At 47.9% G+C, this 18,122-nt stretch overlaps 1 protein-coding gene across 1 annotated transcript; it reads left to right on the top strand.

Moving 5' to 3' along the window:
* Nucleotides 1-2,312: 2,312 nt before the first annotated feature.
* Nucleotides 2,313-17,667, top strand: LOC135535999 (85/88 kDa calcium-independent phospholipase A2-like; the record flags this gene model as incomplete). Its single annotated transcript, XM_064962395.1, is given in 15 exon segments — nt 2,313-2,493; nt 3,472-3,659; nt 4,397-4,493; nt 6,193-6,247; nt 6,250-6,374; nt 8,995-9,103; nt 11,338-11,460; nt 13,735-13,825; nt 14,368-14,531; nt 14,743-14,893; nt 15,115-15,251; nt 15,969-16,123; nt 16,222-16,273; nt 17,550-17,575; nt 17,578-17,667. Coding segments are annotated over 15 exon segments (1,744 nt in total), but the record flags the coding sequence as incomplete, so codon positions are not given.
* Nucleotides 17,668-18,122: the final 455 nt, after the last annotated feature.

Consider the following 18,122-nt stretch of genomic DNA (forward strand, 5'->3'; position numbering starts at 1 on the left):
TACATTTACATTTAAGTCATTTAGCAGACGCTCTTATCCAGAGCGACTTACAAATTGGTGAATTCACCTTCTGACATCAGTGGAACAGCCACTTTACAATAGTGCATCTAAATCATTTAAGGGGGGTGAGAAGGATTGCTTTATCCTATCCTAGGTATTCCTTGAAGAGGTGGGGTTTCAGGTGTCTCCGGAAGGTGGTGATTGACTCCGCTGTCCTGGCGTCGTGAGGGAGTTTGTTCCACCATTGGGGGGCCAGAGCAGCGAACAGTTTTGACTGGGCTGAGCGGGAACTGTACTTCCTCAGTGGTAGGGAGGCGAGCAGGCCAGAGGTGGATGAACGCAGTGCCCTTGTTTGGGTGTAGGGCCTGATCAGAGCCTGGAGGTACTGCGGTGCCGTTCCCCTCACAGCTCCGTAGGCAAGCACCATGGTCTTGTAGCGGATGCGAGCTTCAACTGGAAGCCAGTGGAGAGAGCGGAGGAGCGGGGTGACGTGAGAGAACTTGGGAAGGTTGAACACCAGACGGGCTGCGGCGTTCTGGATGAGTTGTAGGGGTTTAATGGCACAGGCAGGGAGCCCAGCCAACAGCGAGTTGCAGTAATCCAGACGGGAGATGACAAGTGCCTGGATTAGGACCTGCGCCGCTTCCTGTGTGAGGCAGGGGCGTACTCTGCGGATGTTGTAGAGCATGAACCTACAGGAACGGGCCACCGCCTTGATGTTAGTTGAGAACGACAGGGTGTTGTCCAGGATCACGCCAAGGTTCTTAGCGCTCTGGGAGGAGGAAACAATGGAGTTGTCAACCGTGATGGCGAGATCATGGAACGGGCAGTCCTTCCCCGGGAGGAAGAGCAGCTCCGTCTTGCCGAGGTTCAGCTTGAGGTGGTGATCCGTCATCCACACTGATATGTCTGCCAGACATGCAGAGATGCGATTCGCCACCTGGTCATCAGAAGGGGGAAAGGAGAAGATTAATTGTGTGTCGTCTGCACTTCGCAATGATAAAGAGACCATGTGAAAGGTGCATAAGCCAGAGCCAAGTGACTTGGTGTATGGCGAGAATAGGAGAGGGCCTGGGAACAGAGCCCTGGGGACACCAGTGGTGAGAGGCGCGTGGCGAGGAGACAGATTCTCGCCCGCCACCTGGTAGGAAGCGACCTGTCAGGTAGGACGCAATCTGGCGTGGGCCGCACCGGGAGATGCCCAACTGGGAGGGTGGAGAGGAGGATCTGATGGTTCACAGTGTCGAAGGCAGCCGATAGGTCTAGAAGGATGAGAGCAGAGGAGAGAGTTAGCTTTAGCAATGGGAGCGCCTCCGTGATACAGAGCAGAGCAGTCTCAGTTGAATGACTAGTCTTGAAACCTGACTGATTTGGATCAAGAAGGTCATTCTGAGAGCGATAGCGGGAGAGCTGGCCAAGGACGGCACGTTCAAGAGTTTTGGAGAGAAAAAAAGAAAGAAGGGATACTGGTCTGTAGTTGTTGACATCGGAGGGATCGAGTGTAGGTTTTTTTCAGAAGGGGTGCAACTCCCGCTCTCTTGAAGACGGAAGGGACGTAGCCAGCGGTCAGGGATGAGTTGATGAGCGAGGTGAGGTAAAGGGAGAAGGTCTCCGGAAATGGTCTGGAGAAGAGAGGAGGGGATAGGGTCAAGCGGGCAGGTTGTTGGGCGGCCGGCCGTCACAAGAAGCGAGATTTCATCTGGAGAGAGAGGGGGAGAAAGAGGTCAGAGCACAGGGTAGGGCAGTGTGAGCAGAACCCAGCGGTGTCGTTTGACTTAGCAAACGCAGGATCGGATGTCGTCGACCTTCTTTTCAAAATGGTTGACGAAGTCATCTGCAGAGAGAGGAGGGGGGAGGGGAGGAGGATTCAGGAGGGAGGAAGGTGGCAAAGAGCTTCCTAGGGTTAGAGGCAGATGCTTGGAATTTAGAGTGGAAGAAAGTGGCTTTAGCAGCAGAGACAGAGGAGGAAAATGTAGAGAGGAGGGAGTGAAAGGATGCCAGGTCCGCAGGGAGTGAGTTTTCCTCCATTTCCGCTCGGCTGCCCGGAGCACTGTTCTGTGAGCTCGCAATGAGTCGTGAGCCACGGAGCGGGAGGGGAGGACCGAGCCGGCCTGGAGGATAGGGGACATAGAGAGTCAAAGGATGCAGAAAGGGAAGAGAGGAGGGTTGAGGAGGCAGAATCAGGAGATAGGTTCTGGGTTAACCGATATTGTGGCTTGAGCAATAGGGAATATGTTGATTTTAAAATGAGCGACGGTCTCCTTCCTCTCTCCCTAAGCATACTGATGCTTCACACTCCTCACCCTCTCCAGCCAGATAAACGCCAGGGACGGTGCTGGTCAGACCCCATTACACCTGGCGTGTGAGCGGGGGGAAGTGGCGTGTGTCAGAGAGCTGCTGGAGGAGTGCCAGGCTCGCACCGACATCAAAGACAAGAACGGGGAGACGCCAATGCATTGTGCCGCCAAGCAGGACTCTGCTACTATTATACAGGTGACACACACACACACACACACAGAGAGAGTTGTGTACAGTTAATCTTGTGGGGACACACAATTCAGTCCCATTCAAAATCCGGTGTAACCCTAAACCTAACCCGTACTCTTACCCTAACCTTAACCCTTAATGTAATTCTAACACTTATTCTAACCTTAACCCTAAACACCCTAGATTAGCATTTGACCTCGTGGGGACTAACAAAATGTCCCCGGTTGGTGAAATTGTTTGTTTACTAGTGAAACACCTCTACAGTGAGTATCCAAAACATTAAGAACACCTGCTCTTTCCATGACATAGCTTTCACCTGGTCCGTCTATGATCCCTCGTTGAAGTGGATTTAACAAGTGACATCAATCAGTGTAGATGAATGGGAGGAGACAGGTTAAAGAAGAATGTTGAAGCCTTGAGACAGTTTAGACATGGGTTGTGTCTGTGTCATTCAGAGGATGAATGGGCAGACAAAATATTTAACTGGTTATGTTAGTTGCCAGGCACACTGGTTTGTGTCAATGGGGGTGGGCAACTCAATATTAGGAAGGTGTTCCTAATGTTTGGTATACTCAGTAAGACGCCCATGCACTGTGCTGTCAAACAGGACTCAGCCTGGGGTTTCAGCCTGGGGTTTCAGCCTGGGGCCTCAGCCTGGTGCTTCAGCCTGGGGTTTCAGCCTGGGGCCTCAGCCTGGGGTTTCAGCCTGGGGCCTCAGCCTGGTGCTTCAGCCTGGGGTTTCAGCCTGGGGCCTCAGCCTGGGGTTTCAGCCTGGGGCCTCAGCCTGGGGTTTCAATACACATTTGGGAGGGAATAGTCACGATCTCACTCGCAGTTAAACATGCAATGTTTATTCACTTTTTCAAGTTAAAAACATGTATTGATGGCCTTCATCAGAAACATATACATTGCAATTAAAATGTCGAAATTACAGCAAGGTCCCTATTAAAATGTGTCTGCTTTTGGTCTCTCTCCCTCCTGTAGGCGCTGTGCAGTAGGATGTGTGCGGGGGTGAATGAGCTGAACGGGGCGGGGGAGACGCCCCTCCATGTTTCTTGTCGCCTTGGGAGGGTAGAGGCCGTGAACGCACTCCTGGGGGGAGGAGCCCGCTGTGACATCATCGGGAGCAGTGGCTACCCAATCCACGCCGCCATGAAGTACAGTGAGAAGAGGTGAGGGCACTGATTGGCAAAGAGGGAATGGTGATGAATGTTGATTGGCTCTTTCATTAGCTAAGGGAGAATGGAGAACACTTATTGGTGGTAGAGTGGTGAGCGGAGATTTGCCCGTCCCAAATCTACCCCCTAGCTCCTGTTTTCCCCATAGTGTTTGCAGATGTGAAGGCGCTGGATAGGTCAAACAAGATTCCACTACATTGTTTACAATTCTCTCACTCTTCTTTCTACCTCTCTTCCTCCTCTCCTGCTCTCTTCCTCCTCTCCTGCTCTCTTCCTCCTCTCCTGCTCTCTTCCTCCTCTCCTGCTCTCTTCCTCCTCTCCTGCTCTCTCCCTCCTCTCCTGCTCTCTTCCTCCTCTCCTGCTCTCTCCCTCCTCTCCTGCTCTCTTCCTCCTCTCCTGCTCTCTTCCTCCTCTCCTGCTCTCTTCCTCCTCTCCTGCTCTCTTCCTCCTCTCCTGCTCCTCTCCTGCTCTCTCGCTCCTCTCCTGCTCTCTCGCTCCTCTCCTGCTCTCTCCCTCCTCTCCTGCTCTCTCCCTCCTCTCCTGCTCTCTCCCTCCTCTCCTGCTCTCTCCCTCCTCTCCTGCTCTCTTCCTGCTCTCTTCCTGCTCTCTTCCTGCTCTCTCCCTGCTCTCTCCCTGCTCTCTCCCTCCTCTCTCCTGCTCTCTTCTTCCTCTCCTGCTCTCTTCTTCCTCTCCTGCTCGCTCTCTCTCTCTCCCTCCCCCTCTCCCTCCAGTTGTGCTGAGGCTGTCCTGGATGCAGACCCAGGTCAGCTACAGGTAGAAGATGCCGTCTATGGAGGAACCCCCCTACACTGGTGCAAGACTGCAGAGGTAGAGGCGGACACTTTACAATGACAAGACTGCAGAGGTAGGGGGACACTTTTACAATGACAAGACTGCAGAGGTAGAGGGGGACCTTTTAATGACAAGACTGCAGAGGTAGAGGGGACACTTACAATGACAAGACTGCAGAGGTAGAGGGGACACTTTTAATGACAAGACTGCAGAGGTAGAGGGGGACACTTTACAATGACGCTTTTTCACCCAAAATGAGTTATGATAAATATTTTAATTGTCCCTCCATGATAATATCGGAGGAACTTTTGCATCTGTTTCCGTCCATTCGCACCTTACTAACATGCTTACCAGGTTTCCATTTACCGACATTTGGCCGATGTAAAAACGATAAATAAATATTTTGCCTGACAAATTGTCTGTCTATAGTTTAATTTGTTAATTGTAAAAAGAAATGCTACAATTTTTTTAAATATCTCAATTGGTAATTGAAATGCACCTCCCGTTCACCATTCCAGTGCATAGGACACAGTAGGCAGGCTATCAGTGTGTCACCCACCACTTTACAATGAGCTGGAGGCAGCATGCATTTTGAAAACGTCGTTGTTTGAAACCTGAACGTTTTACTTCATATTATGAGGCATGTCCCACCTTGCTTCAAAGTAGCCTAGTCAAAATCCCACCAAAAGCAGAAGCAAATATGTTATAAAGTCTTCCCATTGAAACTAGCGTTTCTCCTGTTCCATAGGTTTTGACGGTCTTTTGTTGTCCAGAAGCCAGGGCCACATTAGTCATACTAGAAACTCTTCTAGTGTTTTACCAACATGACGCTGTATTGGCTGCTTCATTACAGGAGCAGCACGTTATGTTACGGTCTATTACCATCATGGAGATGTGACTTCTGTCACTCTGAGCATTGTGGGTAGACTGGGTATTGGCTGCTTCATTACAGGAGCAGCACGTTATGTTACGGTCTATTACCATCATGGAGATGTGACTTCTGTCACTCTGAGCATTGTGGGTAGACTGGGTATTGGCTGCTTCATTACAGGAGCAGCACGTTATGTTACGGTCAATTACCATCATCTAGATGTGACTTCTGTCACTCTGAGCATTGTGGGTAGACTGGGTATTGGCTGCTTCATTACAGGAGCAGCACGTTATGTTACGGTCAATTACCATCATGGAGATGTGACTTCTGTCACTCTGAGCATTGTGGGTAGACTGGGTATTGGCTGCTTCATTACAGGAGCAGCACGTTATGTTACGGTCTATTACCATCATCTAGATGTGATTTGTGTCACTCTGAGCATTGTGGGTGGACGCCCTATCGCAGATGACTTCTGTCACTGAGCATTGTGGGTAGACTCTTATCCCACGTAACGGAAACCCTGATAGTACGTACCTTAGTCTCCAGACACCACTCGCGGCTGATTTATTTGACTTTTGTTTTAACGGAAACTCTGGCAGTGAATGATGCGATTTCCATTTGACATGGAGATCCGGCATTTGATAAACTACACTGAGTGGGCCAAGGGGCGCTGTATCATTCTGTGGGGGACAACATGTTGTTGCTAGTTAAACGTACTGAAACCTGAAGTACCTACTTGTTTCTATGTATCAAGTTATGGTCAAACGGATATTATTTACAAGTCTGTGTTGAACATGGCTATCATGCTTTCCTCCCTCCCTCCCCCAATTCTCCCCCTTTCTCTACCTATTCCCTCCCTCCTAGATGTGTCGTACGCTGCTGGAACGAGGTTGCTTGGTGAACTACCTCAGTAAGACAGGGAGAGTGCACTGCACGTCCTGACCAAGAGGGGGCTCTTCGATGCTTCCATGGTGCTGCTCACACACGGGGGGGAACCCAACCTCAAGGGTCAGGATGGGAACACAGCCCTGCATCTGGCTATGAAGGTATGTGGTGTGTGTGTTTGTGTGTGTGTTTCACACAGAGAGGAAACACGGCCCTGCCTCTGGCTATGAAGGTAGGGTGTGTGTGTGTGTTTCACACAGAGAGGAAACATAGCCCTGGCTATGAAGATAGGGAGGGTATGTGTATGTGTGTGTGTGTGTGTTTCACACAGAGAAAACATGGCCCTGCCTCTGGCTATGAAGGTAGGGTGTGTGTGTGTGTTTCACACAGAGAAAACATGGCCCTGCCTCTGGCTATGAAGGTAGGGTGTGTGTGTGTGTGTTTCACACAGAGAGGAAACACGGCCCTGGCTATGAAGATAGGGAGGGTATGTGTGTGTGTGTGTTTCACACAGAGGAAACACGGCCCTGCATCTGGCTATGAAGGTAGGGTGTGTGTGTGTGTGTGTGTGTGTTTCACACAGAGAGGAAACACGGCCCTGGCTATGAAGATAGGGAGGGTATGTGTGTGTGTGTGTTTCACACAGAGGAAACATGGCCCTGCCTCTGGCTATGAAGGTAGGGTGTGTGTGTGTGTTTCACACAGAGAGGAAACACGGCCCTGCATCTGGCTATGAGGGTAGGGTGTGTGTGTGTGTGTGTGTGTGTGTGTGTGTGTGTTTCACAGAAAAACATGGCCCTGCCTCTGGCTATGAAGGTAGGGTGTGTGTGTGTGTTTCACACAGAGAGGAAACACGGCCCTGCATCTGGCTATGAGGGTAGGGTGTGTGTGTGTGTGTGTGTGTGTGTGTGTGTGTGTGTTTCACACAGAGAAAACATGGCCCTGCCTCTGGCTATGAAGGTAGGGTGTGTGTGTGTGTTTCACACAGAGAGGAAACACGGCCCTGCATCTGGCTATGAGGGTAGGGGGTGTGTGTGTGTGTGTTTCACACAGAGAAAACATGGCCCTGCCTCTGGCTATGAAGGTAGGGTGTGTGTGTGTGTTTCACACAGAGAGGAAACACGGCCCTGCATCTGGCTATGAAGGTAGGGTGTGTTTGTGTTTCACACAGAGAAAACATGGCCCTGCCTCTGGCTATGAAGGTAGGGAGGGTATGTGTGTGTGTGTTTCACACAGAGAGGAAACACGGCCCTGGCTATGAAGGTAGGGAGGGTATGTGTGTGTGTGTGTGTGTGTGTGTGTTTCACACAGAGAGGTAACACGGCCCTGCCTCTGGCTATGAAGGTAGGGAGGGTGTGTGTGTGTGTGTGTCAAAGAGGGGAAACACGGCCCTGGCTATGAAGGTAGGGAGGGTATGTGTGTGTGTGTTTCACACAGAGAGGAAACATGGCCCTGGCTATGAAGATAGGGAGGGTATGTGTGTGTGTGTGTTTCACACAGAGGAAACACGGCCCTGCATCTGGCTATGAAGGTAGGGTGTGTGTGTGTGTCACACAGAGAGGAAACAAGGCCCTGCCTCGGGCTATGAAGGTAGGGAGGGTGTGTTTGTTGCACCCAGTGGGAGTTTAATGCTTCGGTAACCTTCCTCTTTATCTCAAACATATGAATCCTCTCAACAATATGACAAATGATTAGGGGTACGGTCTAGGGTTAGAAGGGAATGATTAGGGGTACGGTCTAGGGTTAGATGGGAATGACTAGGGGTACGGTCTAGGGTTAGATGGGAATGACTAGGGGTGCGGTCTGAGGGTTAGATGGGAATGACTAGGGAGTGCGGTCTAGGGTTAGATGGGAATGACTAGGGGTACGGTCTAGGGTTAGACGGGAATTATTAGGGGTACGGTCTAGGGTTAGATGGGAATGACTAGGGGTACGGTCTAGGGTTAGATGGGAATTATTAGGGGTACGGTCTAGGGTTAGACGGGAATGACTAGGGGTACGGTCTAGGGTTAGATGGGAATGACTAGGGGTACGGTCTAGGGTTAGATGGGAATGACTAGGGGTACGGTCTAGGGTTAGATGGGAATGACTAGGGGTACGGTCTAGGGTTAGATGGGAATTATTAGGGGTACGGTCTAGGGTTAGACGGGAATGACTAGGGGTACGGTCTAGGGTTAGATGGGAATGATTAGGGGTACGGTCTAGGGTTAGATGGGAATGATTAGGGGTACGGTCTAGGGTTAGATGGGAATGACTAGGGGTACGGTCTAGGGTTAGATGGGAATGACTAGGGGTACGGTCTAGGGTTAGATGGGAATGACTAGGGGTACGGTCTAGGGTTAGATGGGAATGACTAGGGGTACGGTCTAGGGTTAGATGGGAATGACTAGGGGTACGGTCTAGGGTTAGATGGGAATGACTAGGGGTACGGTCTAGGGTTAGACGGGAATTATTAGGGGTACGGTCTAGGGTTAGATGGGAATGACTAGGGGTACGGTCTAGGGTTAGATGGGAATGACTAGGGGTACGGTCTAGGGTTAGACGGGAATTGGGTACGGTCTAGGGTTAGATGGGAATGACTAGGGGTACGGTCTAGGGTTAGATGGGAATGACTAGGGGTACGGTCTAGGGTTAGATGGGAATGATTAGGGGTACGGTCTAGGGTTAGAATTTGGACACTACATAGTCCCTTTCCATTCATGACCCCTTGTTTTTCTTTCTGACCCCTCCTTCCCCTCTTTGACCTTTACTCTCTGACCCCTGCTGTTTCGCTATTTCCAGATGGACCACATGGAACTGATCAAGGCTCTGATTGTGTTTGGAGCCGACGTGGAGATACACAATGACCTGGGAGAGACTCCCGGATTGATAGCAGCACGCACTAGTAAAGGTGAGAGGGAAGAAAGAGAGGAGGGAGGGAAAAAGGAGGATGGGGGAGAGGGTGAGACACCCGGACTCCAAGCATCACTCACTAGTAAAGGTGAGAGGGATTGGGGGGAGGGGTCGAGAGGGAAGGGAATAGAGTAGGTGGATGGAGGGATAGAGTGAGCAAAGGGAAGGAAGGAATGAATGGGTGGATGGAGGGAGAGATGGAGTGAGCAAAGGAATGAATGAATGAATGAATGAATGGGTGGATGGAGGGATAGAGTGAGCAAAGGGAAGGAAGGAATGAATGAATGAATGGGTGGATGGAGGGAGGGATGGAGTGAGCAAAGGAAGGAAGGAAGGAATGAATGAATGGGTGGATAGAGGGAGGGATAGAGTGAGCAAAGGAAGGAATGAATGAATGGGTAGATGGAGGGAGGAGGGATAGTGAGCAAAGGAAGGAATGGGTGGATGGAGGGAGGGAGGGATAGTGAGCAAAGGAAGGAATTAATGAATGGGTGGATGGAGGGAGGGAGGGATAGAGTGAGCGAAGGAAGGAATGAATGAATGGGTGGATGGAGGGAGGGATAGAGTGAGCAAAGGAAGGAATGAATGAATGGGTGGATAGAGGGAGGGATAGAGTGAGCAAAGGAAGGAATGAATGAATGGGTGGATGGAGGGAGGGAGGGATAGAGTGAGGGAAGGAAGGAAGGAATGAATGAATGGGTGGATGGAGGGAGGGATAGAGTGAGCAAAGGAAGGAATGAGTGGATGGAGGGAGGGATGAATGAATGGTTGGATGGAGGGAGGGATGAATGAATGGGTGGATGGAGGGAGGGATGAATGAATGGGTGGATGAATTATTGAAAGGTAGAGGAGTTAGTTCCTTGCTGCCTTTATAAAGCGGTGACGTCACAAGCCAGCAGATGAATGAATCCTAACACAACAACAATCTCACGTTGATGTGGATATTAATGAATTCAAAAGCATGTGTTATTGTGGATGAAATAGCATGTATATGTTAAGGCTGTGTGAACATTAATATAACATTGACTACAGTATATTGTATTCATTGATCACGTGAACTTTGCTCATTGCTTGATGACATTGATTAATCAGCTGTTTGTAATGTGGGTGGGTCAAACTGCGGGGGACTTTCTGGGAATGACTATTTCCTGTTTTTTTTTCCACACCAACACTTGTTTTGTCATCTACTGTCACTTAGGAAGCCAGCAGCCTGAGACGTGTTGCTAGCTAAGCTAACGTTTGTAAAGCTAGCGAGGTAGCTGAACATTATAGCTGGAAAAGCTTAGCTTGCTACCAAAGAGCTTGCTAAGACTATGTATATACAATCAAAGAAATATATAATGTTATTTCAGAACATTATCAGTGGTTTATAGCATTAATATAGCTAATGAAAGCTAATCAGTGCTGGATGCTTTCACGTGTAGCCTGTGTGGGTTTGTTGCTCTTAGCTAGCACACGGACAATCAGTAGCATAATGCAGTAGTGAGGCATGAGACAAATTACCAACATCGTTGGATCCTTCATTTATTTTTACATTACACAATGTACGTCAGCCCTCGAATGCTAGTTAGTTAACGTTAGCTTGCAAGTCAGAATTGAAACAAGCTAATTAACGTGAGCAAGCAGGGATTTTAGCTAGCAGGTCGTATTGAAAGCTAGCTGCGTCCTATCAAACCCGTCGCCTGGTGTTAATTTTGAAGTTATTGTCCATGTCAATCAACCCCTCTGTTGTGGTTTCCATGGTAATACATTTATATAGTTTTTATTGATTGATAAAGTCTCAATACAAAAGAATACATGTTACTTATGTCTTTCTATGGAAACTGCGTGTTGTTCAAATCTGCATGTGTGTCAGTGTGAATGTCTGTATGATCTGTTTGACCACTCCTCTGTCTCTCCATCTGTCTCTCTCTGCAACTGACTGTTTGTGAAATTGAATAATGCTTTGCTAAAGTTAATTTTGCTCTCTCTTCCCTCTCTCGACCTACTCTTTCACTCTTGTTCTCTCTCTCTCTCAACCTCCACCTATCTACCTCTTTCTCTCACTCTCCATCCCTTCACCCCCCTCTCTTTCTCTCCTCTCTCCTGTCTCTTCTTCTCTCTTCTCTCCCCTCTACTCTCTCCTCTCTCTTCTTCTCTCTTCTCTCCCCTCTCCTCTCTCTCTCTTCTTCCTGCCTGTCATTGTGTGTGCATGTCTCTAACCCCGTGGCTTGGTGTGTTGATTGACTGAAGGCTCCAACAGAAAGGTGCTACTGGACATGCTGTGTAGTGTAGGGGTACAGCGGTGCGCCCCACCCTCCTCCCCCCTCAACTCCCATCCTCCCCCCAAGAAGGCTGCTTCGTCACCAGGCATAGGTAAAGCCCCCCCCATCCTCAATCCCCAAATGTCTCTCTGACCCTTCTCTCTGACCGTTCTCCTCCTGGGACCATATGTATCAAGCATCTCAGAGTAGGAGTGATCTGATCATAATGAGTTTGATAGAGGGGATCTGCTCCAAGATCAGCACTCCTACTCTGAGATGCTTTATGAATACAGGCCCTGATACCATTTAATCTTTCACCTGCTGACCCCAACTCCCATACCCCAGAACCTCCTTCTCTCTTCTCTGACCCCAACCCCCATACACCAGAACCAACCTTCTCTCTTCTCTGACCCCAACCCCCATACACCAGAACCAACCTTCTCTCTTCTCTGACCCCAACCCCCATATACCAGAATCACCCTCCTTCTCTCTTCTCTGACCCCAACCCCCATACACCAGAACCTCCCTCCTTCTCTCTTCTCTGACCCCAACCCCCATACACCAGAACCTCCTTCTCTCTTCTCTGACCCCAACCCCCATACACCAGAACCTCCTTCTCTCTTCTCTGACCCCAACCCCCATACCCCAGAACCTCCCTCCTTCTCTCTTCTCTGACCCCAACCCCCATACCCCAGAACCTCCCTCCTTCTCTCTTCTCTGACCCCAACCCCCATACACCAGAACCAACCTTCTCTCTTCTCTGACCCCAACCCCCATACCCCAGAACCTCCCTCCTTCTCTCTTCTCTGACCCCAACCCCCATACACCAGAACCACCCTCCTTCTCTTCTCTGACCCCAACCCCATACACCAGAACCACCCTCCTTCTCTCTTCTCTGACCCCAACCCCATACACCAGAACCTCCCTCCTTCTCTCTTCTCTGACCCCAACCCCCATACACCCAACCTTCTCTCTCTCTGACCCCAACCCCCCATACCCCAGAACCTCCCTCCTTCTCTCTTCTCTGACCCCAACCCCCATACACCAGAACCAACCTTCTCTTCTCTGACCCCAACCCCCATACCCCAGAACCTCCTCCTCTCTTCTCTGACCCCAACCCCCATACACCAGAACCACCCTCCTTCTCTCTTCTCTGACCCCAACCCCCCATACACCAGAACCACCCTCCTTCTCTCTCTCTGACCCCAACCCCCATACACCAGAACCTCCCTCTTCTCTCTTCTCTGACCCCAACCCCATACACCCAGAACCTCCCTCCTTCTCTCTTCTCTGACCCCAACCCCCATACACCAGAACCTCCCTCCTTCTCTCTTCTCTGACCCCAACCCCCAGAACCACCCTCCTTCTCTCTTCTCTGACCCCAACCCCCATACCCCAGAACCTCCTCCTTCTCTGACCCCAACCCCCATACACCAGAACCACCCTCCTTCTCTCTTCTCTGACCCCAACCCCCATACACCAGAACCACCCTCCTTCTCTCTTCTCTGACCCCAACCCCATACACCAGAACCTCCCTCCTTCTCTCTTCTCTGACCCCAACCCCCATAACCACCCTCCTTCTCTCTTCTCTGACCCCAACCCCCATAACCACCCTCCTTCTCTCTTCTCTGACCCCAACCCCCATACCCCAGAACCTCCCTCCTTCTCTCTTCTCTGACCCCAACCCCCATACACCAGAACCAACCTTCTCTCTTCTCTGACCCCAACCCCCATACCCCAGAACCTCCCTCCTTCTCTCTTCTCTGACCCCAACCCCCATACACCAGAACCACCCTCCTTCTCTCTTCTCTGACCCCAACCCCCATACACCAGAACCTCCCTCCTTCTCTCTTCTCTGACCCCATACACCAGAACCACCCTCCTTCTCTCTTCTCTGACCCCAGCCCCCATACACCAGAACCTCCCTCTCTCTTCTATGGCCCCTCCTTTATCTGATGGTGTTTTATCCTTTCTTTCATCCCCTCTTTTTGTTTACTCTCTTCGTTACTGAAGTGTCCCTCTCTCCTCTCTCCGGTATCGTGATCCTCCTTATGGTCTTCCCCTTTTGAAGACGTTCTCCTTTTCTTTCTTTCTCTCTTTTTCTCACTTTTTTCTTTTTCCTCCCTTACTTCGTCAGTCCTTTCAAACATTCATCTGCTTTGTTTTTAATTCATCCTTCCCTCTGCTATCGCTCCATGTTTGTATTCATCCCTCTCTTCTCTCCCTGCATTTGAGTTATTCTGCTACTTCTCCCCTCTTCTCTCTTCCCACTTCTCTCACTCCTTTCCCCCCAGGCTCATCCCCTTCCCTCTGTCCCTCTCTTTCCATTCCACTGCGCTCCTATTGGTTGATTAGACCTGGGTCCTTGTCTGTGATTGGCCGATAGGGTTCGAGGACATCATGCACGTTGCGGCGGCGGTGGGTGCGATGAGTCGCGGCCGGGAGGAAGTGGACGGGTTCAAAACAGGAAGCAGGAAGTACGTTTCTGTGTATTTTATTTTGGTTATTTAGAAATGTATCAGTTTTTTTTCTTAATTCAACGTACTGCTGATCTGTGTGATTCTTAGGTTGGTTGATTAATAACACCAGTTTGAATGAATAGTCAAGTGTACAATATAGACAAATGACTTATATATTGTCTGAATGGCTTGTTCCTCTTTCTCCTGCTGTGTAAGAGTCCCTCTAATAACCTCTTCTCTCCTCTAGGATAGACAGACTGCTGTGTAAGAGTCCCTCTAATGGTCTCCTCTCTCCTCTAGGATAGACAGACTGCTGTGTAAGAGTCACACTAATGGTCTCCTCTCTCCTCTAGGATAGACAGACTGCTGTGTAAGAGTCCCCCTAATGGCCTCCTCTCCTCTAGGATAGACAGACTGCTGTGTAAGAGTCACACTAATGGTCTCCTCTCTCCTCTAGGATAGACAGACTGCTGTGTAAGAGTCACACTAATGGTCTCCTCTCTCTAGGATAGACAGACTGCTGTGTAAGAGTCACACTAATGGTCTCCTCTCTCCTCTAGGATAGACAGACTGCTGTGTCTGGATGGAGGGGGCATTAAAGGCTTGGTTCTGATCCAGTTGTTAATCTCCCTGGAGAAAGAGGCAGGCAGGCCCATCAAGGAACTCTTTGACTGGGTTTCTGGGACCAGCACAGGGGGCATACTGGCCCTGGCTATCGTCCATGGTGAGATGTTACTGCGTGTGTATTTTGAGTGTCTGTGTGCAGAGAAACTCATATGGTGTTATGTATGTGTTTTATATAGTTGATGTGGTCCTCAATATTTTTAATGGATTGTTTTTCTTCATACAAAGTTCTTCTTAAAGAGCAGCCTTGAACCGTAGATCCTTTCCACATTGAAAGTGTTTGTTTGTGAGATGCTGTCGTACCTTTCCAGGTAAGGATATGGAGTATCTGCGATGCCTCTACTTCCGTATGAAGGAGCAGGTGTTCAAAGGGTCGCGACCCTACGAGTCGGCCCCTCTGGAGGACTTCCTGAAGAAAGAGTTCGGCGAAAACACCATGATGACAGACGTACGGCACCCCAGGTAACCATGGCAACACTCTGGCTTTGTCTGATTGGTCAATTCCGGGTACTGCTGTAATACTAACACTATTTCATTAGTTTCAATTGTATTTTCATTGGCTATGAATGTACGTTTTCTCTCATCCTGAGGTTTCCTTTGTCTCTCTAATATTGTCTCTGTGTTTCTCTGTCTCTGTGTGTGTTTCTCTGTCTCTGTGTGTGTTTCTCTGTCTCTCTCCACAGGGTGATGGTAACCAGTGTGCTGGCAGACAGACATCCAGGAGAGCTCCATCTCTTTAGGAACTATGACCCCCCTTCCCTGCCCAGAGAACGCCCCTACGCTGGCACAGCCACCTTCCTTCCACTCACCATACCACAAGGTAACAGAGTGGGGGGGGCAGGCTGTGTTTGTGTTCTACCTCAGTGTGTGTGAAGTGATAATGGCCATGTACTGTTATAATCTGCACCCGGCACAGCCAGAAGAGGCCTGACCCCTCAGAGCCTGGTTCCTCTCTAGGTTTCTTCCCTAGGTTCCCTGCCTTTCTGGGGAGTTCTTCCCAGCCACCGTGCTTCTACATCTGCATTGCTTGCTGTTTGGGGTTTTTAGGATGGGTTTCTGTATAAGCATGTTGTGACATCTGCTGATGTAGAAAGGGCTTTATAAATACATTCGATTGATAATGATCGCCCTGTGGTCTGGTGTCGGTGTTTGGAGTGTGTTTCAGGGCCAGCTGTGTTTCCATCTGGTGGTGGTGTGAGTGTGTGTGTTGTTGTTGTTTCAGGATGGGAGGATGAGGATGTGTTGATAGTTGGATACACTCAGGAACCTGCTAAAAAGCGTAGGAAGGTGACCGACCAAGGTGTGTGTGTGTATGTGTTTGTCTGTGTGTTTGGTCTCTGTTGTGTGTGTCGTGTGTGTGTGTGTGTGTGTGATGCCTGTTCTCTCTGAGTGGAGGTGAAAGGGTCACAGTGAAGATGCTTGTGAATCTGCTCTCACACCTCACCAATTTCACTTGAACTTTTTTCATCATAAATCATGATTTTGTCTGATTGATTGGTTGACTTGATGCTTAGCCCCAACCCTCTTGGCCTATCAGAGCAGGTCGTGTGGAGAGCCGCCCGTTCCAGTGGCGCCGCCCCCACCTACTTCCGACCAATGGGGCGGTTTCTGGACGGAGGGTTGCTGGCCAATAACCCGACACTGGATGCCATGACTGAGATCCACCAATACAACAAATCCCTGAAAGCAGAGGTGTGACTCCAAGAAGTTCCATCTGAAATGTTCCTTTTGTACTGACTCGTCTGTTTAACTTTTCTGTCTCTCTTGCTCTCTGTTTATTTTGAATGTAGGGGCGTGGCCTAGAGGTGCAGCGTCTTGGTGTGGTGGTTTCTTTAGGGACAGGTAATAGCTTTATATTGGTATATTATAATATATAGAGATCATATGGATGTGTATATTATATTTATTAGGACAGGTAATAGCTTTATAATATAATAATATGTAGAATCATATGGATGTGTATATTATATTTATTAGGACAGGTAATAGCTTTATATTGGTATATAATAATATGTAGAGATCATATGGATGTGTATATTATATTTATTAGGACAGGTAATAGCTTTATTGGTATATATAATATGTAGAATCAATGGATGTGTATATTATATTTATTAGGACAGCTTTATATTGGTATATAATAATATGTAGAGATCATATGGATGTGTATATTATTATATTGGGACAGGTAATAGCTTTATATTGGTATATTGTAATATGTAGAGATCATATGGATGTGTATATTATTACATTAGGACAGGTATTAGCTTTATATTGGTATATTATAATATGTAAGTCATATGGATGTGTATATTATTCATTAGGACAGTAATAACTTTATATTGGTATATTATAATATGTAGAGATCATATGGATGTGTATATTATTACATTAGGACAGGTAACTAGCTTTATATTGGTATAATCATAGTGATTAGCATATGGATAAATATATATTATATTATTAGGACAGGAAGTGACTTATATTAGTATATTATAATATCTAGAATCATATGGATGTGTATATTATATTTATTAGGACAGGTAGAGCTTATATTTGATATATTATAATATGTAGAGATCATATGGATGTGTATATTATATTTATTAGGACAGGTAATAGCTTTATATTGGTATATTATAATATGTAGAGATCATATGGATGTGTATATTATTACATTGGGACAGGGAGAGCTTTATATTGGTATATAATAATATGTAGAGATCATATGGATGTGTATATTATATTTATTAGGACAGGTAATAGCTTTATATTGGTATATTATAATATGTAGAGGTCATATGGATGTGTATATTATTACATTGGGACAGGTAGAGCTTTATATTGGTATATAATAATATGTAGAGATCATATGGATGTGTATATTATATTTATTAGGACAGGTAATAGCTTTATATTGGTATATTATAATATGTAGAGATCATATGGATGTGTATATTATTACATTGGGACAGGTAGAGCTTTATATTGGTATATAATAATATGTAGAGATCATATGGATGTGTATATTATTACATTGGGACAGGTAATAGCTTTATATTGGTATATAATAATATGTAGAGATCATATGGATGTGTATATTATTACATTGGGACAGGTAAGCCTCCCCAGGTAGTGGTGAACTCTGTCTAGGCGTGTTCAGACCCTCCAACCCTCTGGAACTGGCCAAGAGCTGTAGAGGCGCCAAGGAGCTGGGCAAGATGCTGGTGGACTGCGTGGGATTGGTTTAGCGATTGGTTGATTTGATTTATTGAGGGACCTTTTATCCTGCATGGTTAAATGTTTGAATTGGTGAAAGCGTAGGTTGCATTAATAGCTGATAGTAATTCACATTTTAAAAATCTTCATTTTCATTCAACATTTCTGCTCTGAAACCAATTGTCCTAGTGGTCCCTGTATGAAGAGGTCCTGTGTTGTGCTCATCTGCAACACACTTTGATCTCTTCTCTCTCTCTCCTCCTTCCGCGATAACATAGTGTACAGACTCTGATGGTTGTGCTGTGGACGGGGCCGGGTCTGGTGTGAGATGACTGATACTGTCTACCACAGGTCAGTCTGACACTAACCTCGTCATACTGATACTGTCTACCACAGGTCAGTCTGACACTAACCTCGTCATACTGATACTGTCTACCACAGGTCAGTCTGACACTAACCTCGTCATACTGAG

This window comes from Oncorhynchus masou, unplaced genomic scaffold (genome assembly GCF_036934945.1).
Source record: "Oncorhynchus masou masou isolate Uvic2021 unplaced genomic scaffold, UVic_Omas_1.1 unplaced_scaffold_5425, whole genome shotgun sequence".
Taxonomy (NCBI): domain Eukaryota; kingdom Metazoa; phylum Chordata; class Actinopteri; order Salmoniformes; family Salmonidae; genus Oncorhynchus; species Oncorhynchus masou.